At 46.5% G+C, this 24,015-nt stretch overlaps 1 protein-coding gene across 16 annotated transcripts in view; it reads left to right on the top strand.

Moving 5' to 3' along the window:
* The window catches only part of CUX2 (cut like homeobox 2), a 245,999-nt gene that overhangs the window by 131,540 nt on the left and 90,444 nt on the right, over positions 1-24,015 (top strand). For 14 of the 16 annotated variants that reach the window (XM_073222297.1, XM_073222286.1, XM_073222290.1 and 11 more), the window contains exons 2-3: positions 17,487-17,597; positions 21,207-21,254. In XM_073222297.1, the coding sequence (XP_073078398.1) occupies positions 17,487-17,597; positions 21,207-21,254 (159 nt within the window). The remainder of the gene's footprint in view (positions 1-17,486; positions 17,598-21,206; positions 21,255-24,015) is intronic. The other 2 variants (XM_073222278.1, XM_073222283.1) reach the window with 1 other exon arrangement.

Genomic DNA, 24,015 nt, shown 5'->3' on the forward strand with positions numbered 1-24,015 from the left:
TTGGAGTGGGAGGAATCTAACTTCCATGGACAACAAGAAAAAACAGAGGGTGTCCATCTGGAAAGCAGCACAGATCCTCCCGAAGACGTTCTAAGGCCAGCTGGGCCTGGGGCAGCCCCAGGATGGAGCAGGCACAGAGAAACCTACCTCTAGGACTCTGCTCTCAGTGCTGGGCTCCTCCCCAGCCTCCCTGGGCAACAGGTGTATAAAAGGTTGACGTGATGAATGTAGACAGTATTGAGGACCCCCTCATCCCCAGGAGTCTCTCATCCCACAGGACAGCATAGACGTGTTGCACGAATGGCCACCTGGCTTGCAATCACCTCGTGGTTAAAGTAAGGCTCTGGAGCCAGATTCCTGGCTCGAATCCAGCCCTGCTGCCTCACCCATGTGACCTTGGGCAAATGACTTAACCTCTCTCTGCCTCCATGTGCTCCCCTGTAAAAGGGAAATAAATAACAGTGCCTGCTTTGTGGAGTTGGAAGTTTTAGCACACTGTAAATGTAAACCATCGTTGTTATTATTCTCTGCATCCCATGTAATTAACAGGCTAGACCAGAGTTTGCAAACTGGCAGGCCAGGGTCCAAATCCCCCAGTAAATCTGTTTTGTTTGGCACAGACTACATTGTTAAATTTTTTTCTCAATTTGTTGCCAACAATTAAAAATCGGGAGAATTTCAAATTAAAAATCTGGGTTTGGGCTTTTTTGTATCAAACTCTCTCCAACACCACTGAGCCCACAATCCCCTGTGGCACCAGCCAGAGCCAAGTATCACCACGCACTTTAGCAGGGACGCTTGTCTCCCCATTGCCACGCTCCCCACCCCTTCATTCCTTGACATCACGTCACCTGCCTATAAGCCCAGTGAGGTCTGCTGGGAACCGGCCAGCCTCTTCCCTGCTGTAGGCGCTTAAAGCCCATTTGAGAAGAGCCTCAGGACTGAGGTGGTCTTGTCTGAGAGAGAGCAACAAATGCCAGCCTCAGCTGTGTTTGCCCTTTGGGTCCCCACCTCCCCATGTCTCCCCAGCCCCTGAGTAAAGCCCAGTTCTCTGCCTGCTCCCCCACTCTGCTGTCCTCTCCTCCGCCCCTTCCACCTGGAATGTCCTGGAGAGCCATTGGCGGGGGGTGTGAAGTGCCAGCCAGAGCAGCCAGTCTGAGGTCTGAGGCGCTGGAGAAAGCCACATACAGTCCCGCGGCCAGTCCCTACAGCCACTCACCAGTCCATGTTCCTCTCATTCAGACAAGACCTTTTTACATTTAGTTTGAAGCCGTTCAGGAAAAGCATCTGAAACCACCTTTAAAATTCTTCCCTCCTCCCTCCCTCCCAGCTTTCTTCCCTCCCCTGACTATACCAACACTTAAAAATGACTTAACCAATTTGGGTTATTTTTAGAAAAATGCCTGGCATGTTGGCTGTCAACCTGTATTCTAAGTTTCAACCTGATACAGAAGAGAGAGTTTATAAACCCCTAGGAAAAAAGAAGAGAAAAGAAATTCACAAAACGTTGGTTTAGAATAGAAATCATCTGAAACTGACCCCATGGATTCTGGCCGGTAAGGCATCAGGTGACACAAGGGACAAGTACCAGCCATCAGCTTGAGGTTTCAGGGGCACAGAGCGGAATTTGTTCTAGTCTTCCAGCAGCCTTGCATCCTGTGGACTGTGAGAGGCAGGACAGGGACAGACGTGGGTTTGAACCCTGGTTCAAATGCTCTATGTCCTTGGGCCAGGGAAGTGCCATGTGTGAGCCCCAGTTCTGCCATCTGTGTTATGGGGATAGTAGTAACAACTTCAGCTAAAATGCTGACCACAGAGCCCAGTGACATCCATAAATGTTCATTAGTGTCGCGGTGGTCCAATGCAAAGATGAAGAGGACTCTAAAAAGAAAGCTAGCTCAAACTTTATGATTACAAGAGGCAGCTAAGCATAGCTTTCCCTATTTCCTGATTTCTTTTGAGTTTTTGTAAACAGCTTTATTGAGGTATAATTTGCATATGATAAAATTCACCTATTGTACATGTACAATTCAGTGGTTTTTAGTGTTTATGGAGTTGTGCAGCCATCACCACAATCCAGTTCTAGAACATTTCTGTCATCCCCAAAAGATCTTGCATGCCCATTTACAGTTACCTCCTGATTTCATTTCTAGCCCCAGGACCCCAAGAATCTACTTTCTATGTCCATAGACTTGCCTTTTCATATAAATGGGATCATACAATATGTGGGTTTTTGTCAGCTTCTTTCACTTAGTATTATGCTTCCAAGGCTCAGCCGCTTGTAACAGGCATTAGTATTTTATTCCTTTTTATTGCTAACTAATATTTCATTTAGAGATACACTATATTTTGTTTATCCATTCATCAGTTGATGAACATTTGAGTCATTCCCACTTTTTGGCTATTGTGAATAGTGCTGCTGTGAACCTGCATATATTAAGTCTTTGTGTGAACAAATATTGTCAGTTCTTTTGGGTAGAGGAGTGGAATTGCTGTATCATAAGGCAAACTTACGTTTAACTTTTTAAGAAACTGCCCAACTTGTCTTCCAAAGTTGCTGTACCATTTTGCACTCCCATGCAATATATGGGTGTTCCAGTTGTTCTGCATCCTCACTGCATTTAGCTGTGTCTTCTTGAGATCTGAGTATGTGTGTTTGGTCCCTGGTTTCAATCAGGGCTTGGTCTGGAAATTTGGGGAGCCATTGGAGCTTGAAGAGATAAATAATAGGCAGAGGGGGCATGGGACACGTGGGACAAAACCATGTGTCTTAGATGTTCTGAAGTAGCACTGTCCAGTAGAACTTTTTATGATAATGTAAATGCTGTTTATCTGAACTGTCCAATGTGGTAGCCACTAACACCTGTGGCTGCTGAGCACTTGAAACATGGCTTGTGAGACTGAGGAACTGAATTTGTCATTGCATTTCATTTAAATCAGTCTACCTGTACTAAATTTAAATAACCAAGTAAAGCAAGTGGCTACCATATTGGATAGTGCAGTTTCAGAAGTTCAAGACCACTGCTGAGTATGCTGTAGGTCTTTGATGAATCTCTTCAAGCATTGATCAGAGCTCAACACTTTTAATCACGGAGAACTGATACAAGCATGGTGCTCAGGAGTTATGGGTCTACACGTGTCCTGGAATATCTTACCTAGTTAGTACACAGTGCCTCGGGACAGAATGGGAAATGCCAGAAGTTGCACTGGGATTTAGGTCAAGGGTGCTGTACATGGATGGGCTCTGGAGCTAGAAGGACCCAGGTTCAGATCCCAGCCCTGTCATTTACCAAGTCTGTGACCTCCTCTCTGAGCCTCAGTTTCCTCATCTGAAAAATGGAGTAGCAACATTACTCTCAAAGAACTCAAAGAAAAATGACTATAACTCCCCTAACATGGTGTCCGTCACTTAGTACATGCAGAGAAGTTATTTTGTTATTGAAGTTATTTTTGTTATTGAAGTTGTAAGAAGCTTTGTTACTGTTATCTTTAATGTTGTTGTTCTGTCTAGTCCTCTGGGCTGTATAAATGCCATGTAAGCCCTGACTCTATGTCCCTGTCCATGAAAGCTAAGGTGCTAGATTGTCAGTACCACAGGGGCAGTGACCTTGTCTACTGCAGCCCCTGCTGGATCCCTAGCACCCAGAACAGCACCTGGCACAGAGTAGGCACTCGAATGCATGTTTGATGAATGAATGAATACTCTTGAATGCAGTGGGCAGGACGTAAGCAGCATGTGTTCCTTAAAAGAATAGCAAATACTGCCCTTCAGAGAGTGTGTCTGGAAAATACCAGGTTCAGTGCCAGTAGTGGCCTGGTTCATGTGAGGGCAGAGATGGCCTTGCCAACCTTGAACAAGCACCCTTCATCTCAGCAGGAATGCAGCTGGTCTTGAGTCACCTGGGGCAGGTGTGGAATGGATGATCATTGGCTGAGTCAGCCAGGCCAGACCCACTCCCACCACCAGCCCCGACCAGATCCACCTACAGGGACCCCACAGCTGGTGTTTACAAGTGGAAAATACGGCCCTACAATGTGCATGAGATTTGAATCAAAGTAATTCTCGTAGGCCTTAAAATACCCGGAAGCACTAACATTTCAGGCAGCAGTGTGTCCCTCTAGGCCTGTTTGTTTGGGGGGGTCACACTAATGCCGTCCTGCTAACTCTGAATTTTCTCCCACCCTTGCTTTCCTTCTCCTTTTCCTCCTTGTTCCCCTCTCTTTCTTCATTGCCTGTAGGCCCCAAAGTAAGATATTTCGATTCTTAGGGAATTATTATTTTTTGTTTTATTTGTGTGAAACATTTATAGTTATCAAAGTCTTTTCATTATATTTACTTGAAGCACAAAGAAACTCAGTGAGGCAAACACTCACTCAGAAAATATCTATTAAGCTTCACTGCCAAACACAGGCCTAGGTGCTGAGAATGAAGAGGATAAAACAGTCCCAAGTCCCTGTGCGTCTGGGGTTCTAGTCTAGGAGAGGAGGCTTATGGCTAAATATGCAAATAAGTCGATCTTTGCAAATGTGATGAGTGCTCCGAAAAAGGAGCAAGGAGGAGGAGGAGCTACTTGAGAGGTGGGGCGCGAGGGCAGGGAGGACTTAGAAAGTGCTGCCGTTGGGGGATGGGAAGCCACTGCAGATAAACGCTGGAGCCTGTGCAGTGCCCGGGGTGGGCTGGCACGTCGGAGGACTGCTGTGCGCAGAGCTGGGCAGAGGTGTCCCCTGACGTGAGGCTGGAGTCTTGAGCAGTGGCAGGACCTGGTAGGCCCCAGTGAGGAGTCTGGATTCTAATCCAAGACCAAGACAAATAAATAATGGAAGCGTTTCAAGCTAGGGAGAGACAAGAGCTGATGCACGTTTTGAAGACTCACTCCAGCTGCTGTGTGATAAGGGTGGGGGAAGGTAAGGGTGGGATCTAGGAGACAAGGAAGAAGGCCCCAGAATGTCCGGGCGAGGGATGATGGCAGCTTGGACGAAGGCGCCAGCCAAGGCAGTTATTATTTCTGGACAGTTAGAGATATTTAAGAATGAGATGTGGCTGGATTCGTTTAGTAGTAGTATTAACCTCATGCTACAGGTAGGGAAACTGAGGCTCAGAGAGGTGCAGTGACCTACCCAGGTCAGAGGCAGCAAATGCAGCAGGTCAATTTGAACCCAGTGCTGCATGGCTGCTACAATCCCAGCACTCTACACCATCCCTTGGCACTATTTCTAGGTAGCTCAGCTTGATCTCCAACCCCCATCTCTCCAGCTGAAATAATGCTCACAAAGCATCTTCCCCAGTTTACAGATCAGGAAATTGAGGCTCAGGCATTAGGATCCCATCCCCTAGCCAGAGAGCAGCAGAAGTAGGATTTGAACTCAGCCCACACTCCTAAATCTTTATCTAAGCCGATAGTAGATAGAAGTAGACAGTAGACAAAGGGAAAGGGGTAAGGTCCACAGTCCCTAGGACAGGCCGGTCTATCATTATTGAGTCTCTCTTAGTCAGTAAATACAGTAAAAACCCAACGTTGTGTAGACATGTGTCTGTAGATAGGGGGAATTCCTCTTCAAAACATAGGAATAAAAGTCTCCTAGGGTCTAGTGAAAGAAGATTTGGAGAGAAAGGTCATATCTGTGTTGTTTCGGGAAATGGCCTTTGGTGGTCTGGGTAGAGGGCATCCCTCTTGCAGTGAGGGTCCAAGTCTCATGTTTGAATTTGGGCCGTCAGTCAGTTCCCGCCCCATGCAGGCATCCTGCTGTTACTTCATTTACTGCGCCTGCTCTGGAAAAGAGTCAGGGCCCTAGGGCCAGCTCAGGTAATTGAAGGCAGCTCGTTGGGAATTTCACATTAATGTTGATGATAAACATCATCTTAATAAAGTATAGACAGATAAAAAGGGATGTTGATTCAAAAAAAAAGTTGTTTTTCCTCTTCTTCCCCCCTTTCCTCCTTTTCATATGTTCCTTTCTGGAAATGGAATTGTCTTTTGGGGTGCTACAACTTAATGTGAAATGAGACCCAACCCCTAGACGGGAAACAGCCCAATTAGACTGCTTATCAAGGTGTTGTGGACAAGCTAGGACAGGGATTCAGTTGTGGGATTGTCTGAGTCATAGGAGACTCTTAGAGACCCCTCAGGTGACCCTGCCTAAGCAACCCCCATTCAATCTGGGCCTCCTTCCTGGAGGTGGCATTGCTCAGGTAAGTGTCTTCCAACCCTAAAAAGAACAGTCACAGTGTATGTATCCCACAGCCAAATTAGGCCTGGCCTTAATGGATGTCCCTGGGAGTCAGGAACACTACTAGAATGGGGATGGGGGAGCAGGGATTTAGTTCAAACTCTGACTCCCTCTTCCTCCTTATCGCACCTACAAATATTTTTCTTTAAAAATGTTTCTTCATGCTTACAAACCGGACTCATGGGGCATTTGTTAACACCAATTCCTCCCATATGTTCAGGAAGAACTGTCATCTACACATTTCTTCTGGTCCTCTCAGTAACTCCTGGAGATATCCCTACCCTTTAACCAAAGAAACAAAGTGGGCAGTAAGGCACTGGCCAAAGTCAACAGCAAATAGGGGACAAGCCAGTGGAGGGCCCAAGGATTCCTAGTGTGAATTGCTCGTGCTGCCCGCATTGGAGAGTCTTCTCTCTCTAGCTTGCCGTCAGCATCACCTGGCTGATCCTCACAGTTGCTTAGTGACATGGATTCCTTTCCAGTCGATCCCTGAAACCTGTCACCCCTCTCCCCTGCCTGTTGCTCCCACCACCCTCCGCTGCCTGGCCTAAGTACCTTGCTCAGCTCAGCAGTCCTCTGGCTCCCAATTGCTCTTGACTTGGTCTCATGGCTTTACAACCCCAGTCCCTACAAGTCCCTATCATGCATCCTGGTGGTCAGCCACTACCCAGCACAGCCTAGGGCTTCCACCCTCTGCACCTTTGCCCAGAGATCTTCCTCCTCTCACTCCTTCCCTCAGGTGCCAGTGCCCACACTCTGTGAGGTACAGCTCTTGAGGGACAGTGTCTGTGATTTTTTGTGGGTGTCGCCTCCCACCACTGAGCTGCATCAGACACCTGGAACCCCACCTTAGCACATAGCCCATGCTCAACAAATGCTTCCTTCTGCACCTGGACTGTGCATCTGCTGCCATCTTAGCCCTGTACACCAGTGAATTCTTTCATTGTTTTCTGAGGTTTCCACAGACCTTCTTTGGACCCCTACTGCTTCAAAGAAAGAGGCTGTTCGGAGAAATGAATTCAAGAAAGGTGTTGAAAATGGCACACACTTCAGAGATAGTGCTATGGTTTGGAGAAGAGGGTTCCAGTGTTTAAGGCTCAGCTCTCTTTGGCCTGCCCATGATAGTGGGTGAGTGATGTCATCTCTGAGACTTGTTTTCCCCATCTGCTAGTAATGAGATGGGCTGAGACCCGAAAAGTGATGTCACATTGTAAATACTTAGTTCCTGTGCTGTGGTGAGTAATCACCACTGTGGCCTCCAGCAGATGCCTGGCAGACTAGGTGTTCAGTGAACACTTGAACAAATGAATGAACGAGTGAATGAATGAAAACTGGATGTGTTACCCCTCCCCGCCCTTAACTGAGGACGAGCACAGAAGGCAGCTGCTTAGCCAGCTGTGTCAGCCCTAAGAAGGGACACGAGGGGTCCCCAGCTCCTCACCTGACACATCAGAGTGGGGGCTACTTTATTTTCCTGGTGCCATGAGGTTTTGAATTCTGAGAACTCCGGAATATAAAGCAGCAATCAAGGGCAAGAGGAAGTGATCGGATGTGGCTCCTGGTTCGTGGCGAGATAATGAGGTGTTTGATTGGCATCCTTTCTCAAGGACAGCCACCTCCAGGTCCTGCCTGCTGCAGGGGCAGGCTTGTTTTCCTGCCTGTTGCTTAGGAGTGGGGGTGGGGCCCTGGAGGTGGGCCAAGGCTCTGAGTGGGGGCGCAAGTTGGGGCCCATCTTTAATTTGTTCATTTATTCATACATCCATTCATTCAACAAGGACTGAGCACCTACTATGAGCCAAGCACTGGGGATACATACATCAGTGACCCAAACAGACAAAGTCCATGTCCTTCTGAAGCTGACATTGAAGGGAGCTGAGCAGTAGAACAGGCAATAAACAAAGAAGTAACTACACGAATGTGTGAATGACAAGTGCCATGGAGGGAAGTAAGCAGAGAGAGGGATGCATGGGGTCGGGAGGAGGTGCTTGCTATTTTGAGTAGGACGGTGGGACAGGCCTCTGTGAGAAGGTGATAAAAGAGCCCAGAACCAGAGGCAGTGAGGGAAAGACTCTTATGGAATTCTGAAAAAAAAAAGAAAAAGCCAGCCAATTCAGACCGTGAGGCAGAAATGCACTTCATGTGTTCAAGAGCCAGCAAGGACCCCATGTGGCTGGAGGAGAGTGAGTGAGGGGGGAGCAGAAGGAAACGAGGCCAGAGATGGATCACATGGGGCCTTGGTGTTGTGGCGAGCACTCTGGCCACAGACCTTCTGAGTCAGCAGGAGCCATGGAAGGACTTTGAGCAGAGGAGGACCAGGCTGTGACTCAGGTGGGAAAGGGACTGTAGGAGGATGAGGGCGCTGCAGCCAGCCCAGGGAGGAGGCTCCTCTGGCCACCCCGGGGTGTAGTGACGCTGGCCTAGCCCAGGGTGGCAGCAGGAGAGAGGATGAGGAGTGACTGGATCAAGCTGACAGGATTTGCTGATGAGAACAATGTCCCCCCACCACTGCCCTGGGCCTCAGCCTGACACCAGGGCATTGAAGGTTGCCACAAGGCTGGCAACGGCCCCAGTCCAGGCAACACTCTTGGCCCCTGAGCACCCGGCCTTTCCAGGCACCTCCCGCAGCCTGGCTTCGCTGCCAGCCACAAGCCTCTCATCGCACCTGCACATCTGAGAGGGAGGAGATGCTGTGACTCCATTTACCAGCGGTGAGACCTACATACAAGAGGCCGGCGTCTGCCAGGCTCCAGAGCCAGTCAGCAAGAATGTCAGGACTTGAACCCACTCTGCCTGCCAAATGTCAGTTCTTGGCCTGCCTCCAACCGAAAGAGAATTGCCGCCTGGATTTTCTGGAAGCCAGAGCTGTGGGACATGTGAGGAGGGCCTAATGGACTAGTTTTAACTGTCTGTGCTCCCCCACCGAATGCTTCGTGTGAGCAGGACTTGGGTCCAGCTTGTTCTGGGCAATGTCGTAGGTGCTTAAAAAATAGCTGAGTGAATGAGTAAGTTGGTGGATGGACAGACAGGCAGACTGACCAGACCCAGCCGTGCTCCTCATCTTCAGGCGACATGAATCCTTGCCGAGGACAGGGCAGGGAAATGTCACCCTGTTGGTATCAGAGGGAAAGAACCCAGAGAGATGTAGGTTCAAGTCCCCATGACGCCCCTTCCCCAGCGCATGTCCTTGGGTGAGTGGCTTTGCCTCCCCACAGGTACCTCTGCGTGTATGAAATGGCACCTGCATTGTAAGACCATTCATTTGCTCCCTCAACAGATGTTTCTAAAGAATCCATTCAATGCCAAGCACTGGTGGGAGAATTAAATGAACTTTTGTGTGCCAGTTAGCATGGACTTAGTATATGTATCATCAGCTCTCTATGGGACAGTTATCCTATTACCGTTATCACTGCACTGGGAGTGTTGGTGGCCTTGCGCCATACTCAGGTCTCGAAGTTTGGCCACATTCCCCTCAATGGGCTCTTTGACCAAGGTGTGAACCTTCTCTCACCTTGGTCTAGCCGATGGGATGCAGAGAGCCAGCTTGGCTGGGAACTGTTTTTCACAGGCACCGCCCCTTGCCCTGGCCTCCGATAATTGGCCCAATACATCTTGGCACCTGAAATTTGCATACAGTGCAGGGAGTGATGTATGACTCTGTAACCAGGCTGTCTCTCAGCTGCGGCTCAGTTATCCATCTCATCCGGCTGCAGAGCCATCCGTCTTCTCCCTGCTCATGGCAGGCCAGCATGTACCCTCCATCCCAGGCTATGCCCCCAGTCCCCTCCCAGAGCCGGCCTCTAAGGCTCCTCTCACGGCAGCCCTCCCACCAGGCTCCGCAGCATCCCTGAAGCCTTCTTCCTATTTGCCTGCATCTCTGATGGCAAAGCCCTGAATGGATCCATGGACCCAAGAGGCAGAGTTGGACATTTGGCACCCACAAAGAGGGCCCTACCTTGATCCTGCCACAAAGGACTTCTCATGCCTATATGTAAAAGTCATTCATTCACAAATGTTTATTGAGTGCCTACTATGCACTTTACATCCAGCTAAAACTATGGCTACAGCGGTTAAGTCTGCACCTAAGGGAATGACCTTCCATTGGAGAGTGTGAACACTCAAGATCCTAGACACTGTGCCAAGCTCTTTACCTACTTGCAATCTGGTTCTTAAGTGAGCCTCATAATAACCCTGTGGGCACAGATTTTTATCCCTGTTTTACAAACACAGAAACTGAGGTTGAGCTGTTTTTCCTAGGTCATGCTGCTAATGAGGTATCAAAGCCAGAATCTGAATGCAGGTCTGTAGTCTCTGAACGATGCCATTGTTTCCCAGACAGACCAGGCTCTTTCCAGGCTTCTGACACATAACATTAATTTATTCATTCATTCATTTGACCAACAACATTTCTAGAATGACTGCTATGTATCAGGAACTGTTGAAAGGACCAAAATCTGTCTTGCTTTCATGAAGTTTTCATTATAGTAAATAAAATAAGTAAGTGAAAAACATAGTGGGCTTGATAGTACATGCCATGGAGAAGAAAACTAAAGATGGGACCAGGGAGACCAGTTGGGCTATTGTAATAATCCCCTTCGCTCTACCTGGGATGCTTGGCTTCTTTATCTGACACACTCATCCTTCTGGACCAGGTAAAATGTTCCCACCTTAGTGACCCTTTCCATCAATTACAAGAAATCTCCTTTCTCTCTGTGTTCCCACTGTACTTTATTCATACTTCTTATATTGTCCTTAGGCACATACGGTTAGAACTAACCGGTGTGTCTTCTCCTTTGCATTGTGAACTTGTCAAAGACAGGAACTGTACTGGTTGGTTTCTATATACCAGTGCCTAGCACTGTACCTGGCACAGAACTGGGGCTTTGTAATTAGTTGAACAGCAGTGGATGGATGGATGGATGGATGGATGGATGGATGATTAGATAGACTGATGGATTGATGATGGAGTAATGATGGGTTGAGTGATTAGATAGATGGATATAGGTTGATCAGTTGGAAGATGAATAATATGTTGGATGGATGGGTGGACGGATGGATAAGTGGATAAATGGATAATTGGTTAACTGATTGGATAGATATCAGATAAAGGGTTCCAGCCTGGGTAACAGTAACACCTTACTGGGGACTAGCAGCCCTTCCCAAGTTGGGAACCGTAATGACTTAATTAGAAGAGGTAAGTAAACTACCTCTCCCTTGCCCCATCAGTTTCCATACTCACTCAAAGACAACGCATGAGAAATATAAAGGATTCACTCTCCTCCAAGCCTGCACTGGAGGTGCCATCTCAACATGATGGCTTTTGTCTCCTTTTACCAGGATTATTTATGCTTGTCTACTTTGGTTTCTGAGCCCTTGGAGGATACAGGCTGTATCTGATTCATAGTTGCCATCTCCATTATCTAACGCCTACCACATCAGAGATCATGGATGGATGGATGGATGGATGGTGGATGGATGTGTGGCAGAGTGGGTGCATGGGTGGTTGAGGGTCCAGCATCTCTGGTTTTGTCTCCCTTCAGTAAAGAGAAAGCAGAGTTCTGTGTTTGTGTTTAAGGGGTGACCATATTAGATATCACAACCACTGCTCATACTGGTTTTCCAGACCTGGCCTGGCATCTCAGCTGTCAATTTATCCACATATCCTTACAGGAGATAATGTGCACAGAGTGCTTAGTACATGTCATAAATATTAGCATATGTATAATAATAGGCACTCAGAATTGTTAGCTATGAGCTCTTGTTTTCTGTAAGGAATTTCTGTGTAAGGTTTCATTGCAGAAAAGCCTTTATGGTTTTGGAAAATAAAATCTGATGACAGATAACAGAAAGGATTAATAGGGACACAAAGAAGATATGCAGACTTGGAGGTGAGAGTCCAGGAAACCTTCCTGGAAGAGGGAGCATTTAAGCCAAGACAAAGGGTAAGTAAGATCAGCCAGAGACAGACTGAGATCTGTGTGGAAATTAAGTCTGTGAAGCCATGGAGTTGGGAGACCCTGGTGCATTTGGATTCCTGCAAGGAATTTAGTCTGGTTGGGAAGGAAATAAGGAGAAGAGAAGACAGGAGGGGCTGACAGGGACCCAGTGACACCTAGATCGGGAGTGTGGAAGTTGTCCTACAACAGTGGAGAGCCATAGGTAGGTTTTGAGCAGAGGAGGGCCTATTGAGGAAGAGATTGTTTCCCTTCATGCTATCCCTTCAAAGTGTGGGAACACCTGAGGTCCTTGCTTCTTTAACCCCAGATTCCCACAATTACTGCATCCTTCATAGAAGATCTCTTCTTGGAGTCGGTATCAGGGTACATGTCTAAGTGCAGGGGTGTCTTTAGAGCTGAGAAGAGTGTGAGCATATGCTGGGGGAACTGACGTGCATATGCACAACTCAGGTTTGCCCTGTAAGAACGTAGCATCTAGCTCCAAGCTTTGTACATAGCTGATGCTTCAGGAGTGAGTGTTAAATTTCTTTCAAACCTAAGTGTTCTCATAAGATTCCCTATCCCTCCTGGTTGGGGAAACACAGTTGAGCTGATGTTCAACTTGCCTCTCCATAGATAACCAACAGTTTTCTTCCCCCACCCAAGACCCACCTTCCGCAGTGAGGAAAATTCAACCTCTTAACCAGGCTGTGTGGCTTGGGCAGGTAGCCTAAGCTGTCTGAGCCTCAGTTTCCTCATCTTTTAAAATGAGAGAATCAGGTTCAGTTACGTTTGCTGAAGTGTGGGACATACACTACAGATGGGACTCGGGATGACTGTAACCAGAAAGTAGACCTGGCATTAGAAGGGACCCACTCCTATCAGGAGGAAGTTATCCCTTCAAAACACTCTTCCATTCCTTCTCGTTCCAACAAGAAGAAAGTCTCTGTTTGATACATTACCTTTAACGCTTGTCCAGTATTTGCTAACTAACTCTGTGGAAAAGACAGCAGTGCTTTATTGTCATTGCGCTTGTATTTTAACAGCTACCATCTGTTTATGGCATAGGGTTCTCTAGTGATTAAAAAAGGAAACTTTCCAAATGCACTTATTTAGAAGGGGAGGGTCATCATATGAAGGTCAGAACCAGCAAATTTTCTTATGCTAGGGCCAGAATAATGATTACCTTTAGGGGTAAACACTAGGAAGGCGACACAAGGGAGCCTTCTGAGCTGCTAAGAATTGGAACTTTCTTATATCTTCATTTAGGCCATAATTATAAGTGTTAAAAATTATATCATAAAATTGAACTTTAAAGCTATGCATGTCTCAATCAAAAAGAGAGAAATATGAATAAATATTTGAAGATAAACATTAATGAAATAGCAACTAATGTGAAATACCAATATGGAAAAATGCACACAGTGGTACGTGCAGTTTAAGTTGGGTCAGTGATGGACTGGAAAACTTTGAAGTTTCCTTCTGGCTCATATGATGTGAGTCTCTGAGTGCCTTGGAAGTCTAAGTCACAAGGTTGCTGAGTACACTGATGGCAGACCCTCCCAGAGCTGGGGTTACTCTCCTGGCAGTGGGCACTTCCGGTGGGTGAGTGATGGGGCCGTAGGTCCCATCTGAAGAGCCCTGCCTCCCCAGCCCAGTTTCTTCCTCCTGCTCCCCATCCTGGGTGCAGCTCATTTCATCTTCCTTTCTCTCTGAGCATTGGCCAAGCCTCAGCTGCATCTATCATCTGCTTCAAGCTCATTAAAATTATTTCTTTTTAGTTGCAAATGGGCTGTTTATGATGATCATTATTTGAATGGTCTGCGCCGGGCTCCGGGCTGTCTGTCTGCTGCTGACGGCCGGTTAATCAGATGTGTCTCCTCCCCGTCTGGGCCTGGCCCAAAGTCTGGAGCTGTGTTAATCATGGCTCCCCTAGGTCTGGGGGCTGGGGGCTGAGGGTTGGGGACCAGGGTGCGAGACAGTACTGAGTTCTGCTTGATCATCAAAGGAAAGGCCCTGCTATCTGTGTATGCACATAGTGGCTCAGACAGTCTTTTCTAAAACTCAACTTCAGACCAGTGCTAGTTTATGTTTACAAGAATTATTTCCATTCCTTCAAAATACAGTGCTATTGGCTTCTTAAATTTTAAATGTGCTTATTTTAGAAGACTCTTGTTGATTCTGTCTTTGGTCCTCTTGCTTTCTTGATGTTCAAATATCCTGTCTTTCAGGGTGGGAGGGAGTGGTTTTTTGTCTCTGCTTCATACAGTAAAAACTGGCAATACTCTGTCCATCCTTTTTTTTCTCTTTTGTGAGATTTTTACTGACCTATGAAATCCAGAATTCTTAGAATCACTGATCTAGTGGGGGTTTTCTGAGCTCTCAGTTTATCTAAATATAAGATTAATATCAGCCAACATTTATTGAACTCTCGATACTGTGTTTGACACTTTACACACTTACAGCATTACAAACAAGTTCCTTCAACATCCCCCAGCTAGGAGGAATGTGGAGCAGAAGCCCTGTGAAGAGCAGGGTGTCACAATTTTGCCTTCATGATCCACCAAGGAAATAACCCACACCTGAATTTTTAAAATTGAGTGTAATTTATTTTTAGTCCCTGCTTGAATCACCTAACAGACACATTAATATGTTTGTTACATGCGATGATGTATGTAAGGAACTTAGCATGGTGCCTGGTGTATGTGAGCACCCAATAAGTGGTGGTTATGATTATTATTTATGATTATTGTTGTTGCTAGTGAGCTTCCCATAGAAATACGGTAAAAATTCAGGGTTGAAGGATGAGCACAGACATAGGCAAAGTTGCAAAGAACATAGGCATCAGTCACATTGCTGGCTGTTCCTCTAGAGCTGAACAAGATGGACAGCAAAAGCTGGACCTGCAGTAGGGCCAGGGCCAGGGCTTGCTGGTGTTCCCCTGGTCTTGCTCCTGCGGTGTCTGCATGTGGACAGAGCAGACAACTGCCCCCACCAGCAGCCTGGGAGCTTCTGGTGTAGGGAGCCCGTGCAGTCACGTGGCTTAATGCATCAAGCAGTTGGACCTACCCTGCTCTGCTCTGAGATTTCCTCTCAGAGCCTAGGTTTGATGTTTTAAATGAAGAGCCCAGCTCCAGCAGCCAGTAGTTACTCTGTTGCTGTGGTGCAGGGAGGGGCAGTGTCCCAGATATTAGAACACAGTGTCGGGCACATGATAATCCAAAACCAAAGTGATACCAAACCAAGTCCCAGTTTGTCCTGCAGCAATGTAAAAATCACATCTTCGTCTTCATAGATGAGAAAAACGAAGAAAAACTGTGAGTGCTCTGCCACAACTCAAATTGACCATGACACTCCAGTTCCCTCTCTCCTGCCAACTGAGGTTCTGTCCACCTGGCTGCACCACCTGGCTGCACCACCTGGTTGGTTTTTGTCTACCTTTGATCATTCCTGTTGCTGCAAACAACAAATATCTCCCCAGTTGCTCAGTATTTTGATTGTGGTCACTTGTGGTTTCTTTATTTGAAACTATGACCATTTTTCAATGATGATAAACTAGAAGTCTCCCCTTTTCTCTTCTGTCACCTTGGCAGGCTGTCAGAAGCTGTTTCTGTTTCTCTCTCTCCTCATCCCTCTCACAACACCTTGTTCCTCACCTGCTCAAATTCCATGGGGTGTTTGGGCTGGAAGCCCCCACACCTTTGAATTGGTATACCCAGGGCTGTAGCATAGAATTGATTCAGCACCTTGGAGAGCACCACTGTTATGATTCCCTTGCCCCTCTATTTCACCTCTGCTTTTATGCCTCGACCTTCTTTTCTCCATTCTAGTCTCATGATTCTCTGTAAAGGCCAGACATAGAAATTCCCTGATTTCACCAAAGACACCATAGACAGAGACACTTATCCTGGGCTTGAGGTAGGGTCTCCAGCCTCTCATGGGTATGAGGTTTGTGGTGCCATGGTGAACTGCTATTGAGAGATTTACTGACTCTCAAACATGATATAAGACAATTACCATGCATTTTGTCTCTTAGAGGGAAAAGGATTTGCAGCGGGTTAATAGTACTTTTATTTCATTATCTAATGGTAAAAGTGTTCCATTGTGTGTGCAAGATGAATGCATATTAGCGATGACAAATGGGGTCTTTCAACACGGTGCCGGGCCTCGTCATACATATGTTAGATTAAAGAGTTCACCCTAGAAATACACTCTTGCATCTGCGTGTGTGTTTTTAATAAATCTGATTGCAGAAATTTATTGCATCACCGGATTTAGGAAATTATGGGACTTGATTGCTGAAAATATAATCGGGTGATATACAGAAATGCTCCTCGAGTTATGGTACAGAAAAAAAAGCCCATCTCTGAATGGTGCAAGAAAGCAGCAGACCACATAAACAGAATATTTCTTGAATTATGCAAATGAACCAGTGATGACTCATGGTGAATTGTACCCCCCTTGTGAAACTGCCTCTGTTAAAGTGAAGAAGCTGCAAGAAGGGTGATCAAATATACATGTACAACCAGCAGACATCATCTGTGTTGTGTGTGAGCTGTAGCATCCCCTTCTTCTATCTCTCACTCTGTTTTTTCCCTCAGTAGTACATCCTATAAAAACCTGGTCTGATGCTTTCATTGCACATTAGCAGGCGAGGTACCTTCCAATCCATTTTTTCTGAAACCAGGAGTCATCAATGAAATATTTCTTATACTTGAAGTGAACCTTAAATGATTTACTACAGGATACACAAAAGGTCAGCTTGCTTCTTATTGGCACCTTCATTTTTCCAAAATCTACTGAAATTAAAAAGCCATCCATATCTTAAAAGGCATATTTATGAACTCTTAAGTGTAAGTAAGTCATAGTTGGAACAGTTCCCACCTCTGATATATGAAAGCTGTCGGCAGCACTTTCTTACACTATAATATGCCCATACAATATGCCGCACTTTACTATTTTGACATGGTTTGGAGATGTTTTCTACAGTTACTGACAAGCTTATGCCATCACTCCTTTGGAAATTTAAGAGGTGGAGCAGGAGGGTTGGGAGAGATGAAAAAAACAACTCCACCCAACTTTATGGGAGATTATTGATCTAGCCCAACTTCCAGTGAGCAAAAAAAGCTGTCCTGGATATTTTTCGGTTGCATCCCCAGTTTTGTAAATTATTCATTTGTGCCAGGAGTCAATATCCTGTCTTTGCTCAGCTTTGTAAGTTAAGAAAACTTGTATGAAATGCTGTTTTGTACAATGATTAAAAAGGAAAAAGAAAAAAAAATCTTTTTCTTTTCTCTCTCTCTTTTTTTTTTTTTATTGTTCCAGAAGGAGCTTAATTCCGTTGCTTCTGAGCTGTCTGCGCGGCAGGAGGAGAGTGAACATTCTCATAAACATTTAATTGAACTCCGCCGGGAATTTAAGAAAAATGTACCTGAGGTACAGTATATTTGCTGTTATAGAATTAACTCAGTAGGAATGCAGATTTTTCTCTGTTCAGACTATATTTTGAAAACTGTAGACATAAGTGACTAACAAGAAAAGAAGCTAATTAGCCACAAAGAAAAATTACAGCCCCCAACCTTTCAGTATTTCTTAGTATAGTGGTGCTCAGCGGTACTGTCTAAAGTGAGGGCAGAATGCTTCTCATTGAAGTTGTTGTGTTTGAGGACTCTATAAAACATCCACCACCACCCCCCTTTCATATCTAAGTCAAATGCTTGGCCTTGACAGCAAAGACAATTTGTCTTGATTTTATTTTGCTTCTCCACTGGCATCTGGGAGATGCTGGCTATAGACTCTACCACCCTCTCCAGTCCTTCCCTCGATCTCCATCTCTGAAACTGCCTCCCACCCCCATAAATGAGCCTCATTCTTCCCCTTCACCTCTCCTCTTGCAACTTCAACCACCAGCTTTGTCTTTCCCAACCCATGAGGTTGCTCCAGATAATGCCCAGCCCCTGGCAATGTAAGGGCCCCCCCAGGGGAAGGGACTAGAATGGACATGTTTCCGTTTTTACAGGGGCGAATGTGTTAATTCCTTTCCCTTCTCTATCAGAACCCCTGTTGCTTTTCAAATTAAAAAAAAATGATGGGAATAAATACAAATAGGAAAAATGAAGCCTTCTGACTCCATGTCATGTTGACAGGGATGTGGCACGTCAGAGTCATTGTGGGAAGCAGACTGCCCCGCAAAGCCAGTTTTGCTTCTCTGTGGTCAGCGGTTAACAGTTGAGCTCGCTGTCCTTACCTGCTCAGATGACTTGGATCTTGGAGGAGGGTGGGTCAGAGTCTGGCATTCTGGAGGTATCAGACCTAGGGATGTTGATTCTACTTTGCCTGTCAGCAAACCAGGGGTCCTGTTGCCATTTTGCTAATGGAGGGCGGGGCCCTAGAATGATGGAAAAGAGGCATACCTATCCAGGAATCGGGCCACATGAGCACAGAGGGGTCAGTGTGTGCTCACACAAGTCAGAAGTGCCTTTGGATCTTCAACGCAAGAGAAGGAAGTAGGATATAGCTAGAACTTGTACGTCTAGAAAGAACCTAGGTTTGAAGCTGAGGGAGGGTGCGCTAGGAGAAGGGGCAGGAATCTCAGGTCTGAGTGTCTCCCATGTCACAGCTTCAGAAACGTCCACTCAAGTCCTAGATTTGACTCTGGGAGTCAAGAAGGCATAGGTGATGCTGAGCACCCTCCCTTTTCCTCCTAGAACAGAGAACAGCTTGGTCTTTTAATTCATTTTTCTGTGGAGAACGATGGTATCAAAAGCTTAGCCTCTGACTCTCCGTTCTCTGGGGAGCAGGTGAAATGGCCTGAGATCTTCTCCGCCCTCCGTGCCCTCTCTGCCTGGTCAGCGCAGACCCTCCATCGTATCCTCTTCCTCCGAGTCCTGGAACCCCCAGGTGATAAGGGAAATCCAGGCCAGGTTTTAAGCCTCTGAGTTCAGCTTATATAATTTTAATACTGCATAATTATGCAATTATGTAATTAGGAATAAGTTTCCATTCCTATTATAGTTGCGCCTCTGAAAATTCTCATTTTTGGAACTAGTCCCTCCTGATGGGGAGAGTCATGCCAAGGCTTTATTTAAGAACATTATCTGGCTAGAGCTCAACTCACCTCCTGCTGGTGCCTTTATGCAGCTTCCCCCAGGGATGCAACAGATAGGGCAGTGGGCTTCTAGAAATGGTCCGCGTTGGCCCAGAGTCCCACCACCTCCCCTTTGCCCTCACATTTGAGTCCTCTAAACTCACTTGAGTTAAGGGTTATACAAACTGTCTGTTTGGGGATCTGTTGATCTGCATTTGTATCTGCTGTGCACTCAGTCACTGCAAGACTTTGAGCAAGCCATTCTCTCTTGGGGCCTTGGGTTCCCTTTCTTTAAATTCAGGAGACTGAAGAAATGGGTACTGAGGCCCCTTCTGGCACTAATATTTTCTGAACCTGGACCCAGAGGTTTCCTGCTGATATGTTTTATTTGGTGTGTAAAGTCTTCCAAGTTTTACAATGCATTTCCAATATTTAGTATCTCAGAAGATTTCACCACAAAACCTGGATTTCTGGTATCCTTTGAGACTTCTGGCCACAGGGAGGCTCCATGTCCATGTGGCAGTCACCAGCTAGAGCTGAGCAGCAGCCCCCACCCCCATCACATGGTGCTGTGTTCTCCCAAGATTTGTCACGGCACCTCCCAGCCTGCCTCCCTCGTGTCCACTCTCTGCTAGCCTCTGCAGGCATTTGAATTGACAACCTGCAACCTAGGTCTTCATATTGTTCCTTTTCCATTGTTCAGCCCAGGCCTCTGCAGTTCAAATCTACTAGGTTCTTATTTACTCCCTAGGTCCCTCGTGAAAATCCCCAGCACACATGGGTATATCAGTGGCTCTGAGAAGCCCTGGCGGTCACAGATCAGTGAGGAGGGGACCCAGGACCTGGAAGAGTGATCCTTTCCAGGGACAGAAGCAACACATCTTTATTTGTTTTCATAATTAAGGGATCTCTTTTTTATCTGAGCCTATGTATTCTCCTGACCATCTCTCCTGCTTCTGTCTGCTGTCCCCTCCCTTCCCACCCTCAAGCACCTCTCAGCTCTTCCTGCTGTGAGCTTCTTGTGGGCCCTGGCTGACAGCAGCTGGGGGAGTCACCAGTGAGTCTGAGGAAGAAACTGGGGAATTTAGAGTTAGGATTTTGTGACACTCGGTTCTAAAAAGCCTCCTTTTGTACGCTGGGAAGAACTCACGGGGGCCCACCAGGGGAGCCCTTGGGACAAGGAACCTCAGGATCATTTGTGTGAGAGGCAGGAAATTAGAGTCCGGAAATAGGAGGCTGCCTTCTGAAGACAGCCCACTGCCGTAGAGCTCATCAAACATCTACAGAGCCCTCCCTCTGAGTTAGGCATCCTGGGGGATGACTCAGCCAAGACCCCAGAAGACCGCATATCCTGGTGAGGAAAGAGAGACAAGTACAGAAGTGATGTTGCTAAAATGCGAAGTGCAGTCTTTGCTGGAGAGGGACAGCTGGGTGGGGCAGCAGAGATGGCACCCAGAAGGAAACAGCCGCTGAGCAATGAGAAGGACAGAATTTTTTCCTGAAGGGACTTTGGTGACATGGTGCCAGGTGTGGAGAGCTGGGGCTCCCTCTCCAGCGCCCGCTCCAAGGAGAGTCCCATGATGGACCACCAGTTCCACAAGGTACTTTGCATATTAGAGTACTCTGTGACCAAATTGTTTATTTAGGAAATACTACTTCCTCTCTCCCTCTTCCAGAAATTCCCAATGTGCATTATACAAAAGGCTCCAAAAAGTCCTGCAGGAGAGAAACTTGATATTGGACTTGGTTTCCCAGCCTGATTTGCCTTCACACTGTGTGTGTAACCGTCTGTGTGTTGATGTACATGTGAGGAACCCTTACAAAATCCTATGGAGCATAGGTCCCGGGGGACACATTTGGGAAATGCTGACCTGGGGGACAACAGTAAGCTGCAAGCAGGAGCCATGGGGGTGTCCCTCCTGGCACTCTGGTGAACGCTTCACTGATCTCTTTTTCAGGAAATCAGAGAGATGGTGGCTCCTGTACTAAAAAGCTTCCAAGCTGAGGTAAGACCCAAGGCCCGTGACATGTCACAGAGATATTTCCTGGTCCCCGCTCCTGTCCCACCTGGAGTTGCAAGAGGAGGCCAGCAGCCTCTGCGTTCTTGGGAGAAACTTTCCCGCTCCCATCGCAGCCTGCCCCATTCCTTTCAGATCAGCTAATGCTGACATGATAAAAATGGGTTCTCTGTTCTGTTTAATGAGATCCCAGTGACTGATCCCAAGACATCTCCCTCTCCCTAGACTTTGCCCCACCTTACACCAGCTCTGCTACATATAACATCTGTGACCCTGTACGAACCACCTCACCTTCCAGGCTTGGTTTCCCATTTTTAAAATCAGAGGTTTGCGCTCAGTGACCTTTGCTCTCCTCTGGGATTCTGCTCCATTTTGATTCTCTAAGGCAGCCTTGCAGATAAGTCCAGTTACCAGCTTGCCCTGAAATTCCTCTCTACCAACCCACCCTCTGAGTATCAAATCAACATTGGTCTCATTCTTTCCTGCCAGCCCATCAGGCCCTAGTTCCCTGCGCAGCAGCTGAGCTATCCTCAGCGAGTCAATTCTCTTGCTTTCCTGGAGCCCTGTGACAGGGCTGAACCACCCCATTTCTCTTCTTGGCTTGACTTTGTGACCAGGATTCTGAGAATGTCCACTTGTCTGGCTGGTGCAGGGGGTAGGCTAGGGAAAGAATGGAATTATACTGAGGCAGGGGAGTGGTCGGGGAGGCCATTTCTCCAGTGTTTCATCTTCAGGTGGCTTACCTCAGTTTCCCCCTGGATTCAGGCAGAACTCCAGAAGGATTAGCCCTTCTCAGAGTTCGCCAGTGGAGATGCATTTTTAAGTCTGTCGTCCGCCAAGCGCCACATTACTTTAAATCTGTCTCTTTGGAACCGCGTAAGCACATAAGGCAATATTAAAGTAAACAATAACTGGATTTACCAAATGTCGCTCATTTCCATATTTTTCATCCCTTCATTTTATTACTGAGTTGACTGATGTGCTTATTTATTTATAGGGCCATCCGGTATTGATTCATTTGGTTGCGAGGTGCCTGAGTTGGAAGGGAAAAAAAAAGAGAGAAGACCAATAATGTTGGGAATGTATTGTCATGGCTTTGTTTTTTTGTTTAAAAAGAGGTCCCCATCTGCCGACTCCTAGTTTCATCAGAGGTGCTCAGCACACAAGCCCTCTCAGGCAGCTGATCCCTCTGCCCAGCCTGAAGACAGGCTTTGGGCTGCTTTGTATATATGGCCTCTGTTTCTCCACTGATCCCTGGAATGGGTTGGTGTGGGTGGAGCTTCTCGTAGCCACTTGGAGCCTCAGTTTCCCTATCTATTAAATGAGAGCAGACACTACAGACCTTTTCATGTGATTTTGAGAACAGGTTTAATGTAATGCCTGGCATATAGAGAATGCAGGTGAGTACTGTCTCCAGAGCCAACATGGGTTTGAATCCTGCCTTTCTGCCAGTTACTCGCTGTTTGGCCTTAGGCAAGTTACTTAACCTCTCTGTGCCTCCATTTCCTCATCTATCAAGCTGGATAATAATTATACCTACTTCATAAGGTTGTAATTGAGGAAGAACACAGTTAATACCCATGGAGTGCTTAGAACACTGCTTTGCATATTAGAAGACTTGGTTATTTTATTATTCAGTGACCTCCAATACAAGTTTATTTGGCCTCTGCTATGCCTGGGTTTTCCTAACAAGATGTTCAAGGCTTTGTATCTGAAGGAAGGCAGCTGTCTATCCCTGTAGGAAGCAGGCATGGCTTAAACCTCAGCTGTGCCGCTCCCCTAGCTGCGTGGCCTTGGGGGAGAGGTCCTTAACCTCTCTGAGCTGCAGTTTCCCGCCTCTGGCAAATGAGGTTAACAATAAGGATTCAAAGAACTAACGAGGATGGAGGCAGGTGACACGCTGTCTTGCACACAGTTGGTACTCAATAAGTGTTGGGGGAGCGAAAGTTCTAGTGGCTCCAAAAAGAAACCCAAAGTTAACTCCTCATTTTCAAACCCAAGTGGCATGTTGAATAGACACTGTTTCAGTAGCTGGGGGTCTTCAAAGAACTTCGTTAATTTTCTTAAGGCTTTCCACTGTCCCTTTAATGTACCAAAAAGACTACATTTGTCTGGAGTTTTATTCCTGAGACCCCTGCTTTCCTCATGATCTAGTGACTAATCCATTGCTGCCTCCTTGTCCTTCCCTGAGCCTCAGGGGAGAAACGCCGCCAAAGAAAGGTGTTAATAAAAAGCATCTTCTCGTCCAGAATAAACTGCACACGCACAGGTCATTTATAATCCAAATTTTATTTTCATTTTAATTTTTTTAATGAGGGTTCATCCTTTATGCCGCTTTCCTCTTGTGATCCACTAGGCTCTGGGCTCAGAGCTGAGGATTCCCAAGTGGGCATTAATCACCTCCCAGGAATATTCCCCGAGGCAAACACAGTCTCAAGTCACATAAAGTAGCCCGTAAAACGCCAGGACTGAATACTGTACCCGTCATTCCTTCCTCCCCAGTGCGGGCCTATTGTTGAAATATAACATGTTGAAGTTCATTCCTTAATTTCAGTCCACCAGCCCTGGCATATACAGAATCTGGGCACCTTTTTGTCTTTTCATCCTGTATATGTGTGTGTCTATTTTTTCTTTTTCTTCTTCTTTCTCTTTTTTTTTTTTTGTGCTGGTGGTGGGAGGGATGTGGAGAGGAAGTGAATTTGCCCTGCTGTGAATCAAGGAAGCTTTTTCTCTGCCTTGATTGCGTAAA

The sequence above is a fragment of the Manis javanica genome, chromosome 15 (genome assembly GCF_040802235.1).
Source record: "Manis javanica isolate MJ-LG chromosome 15, MJ_LKY, whole genome shotgun sequence".
NCBI lineage: Eukaryota > Metazoa > Chordata > Mammalia > Pholidota > Manidae > Manis > Manis javanica.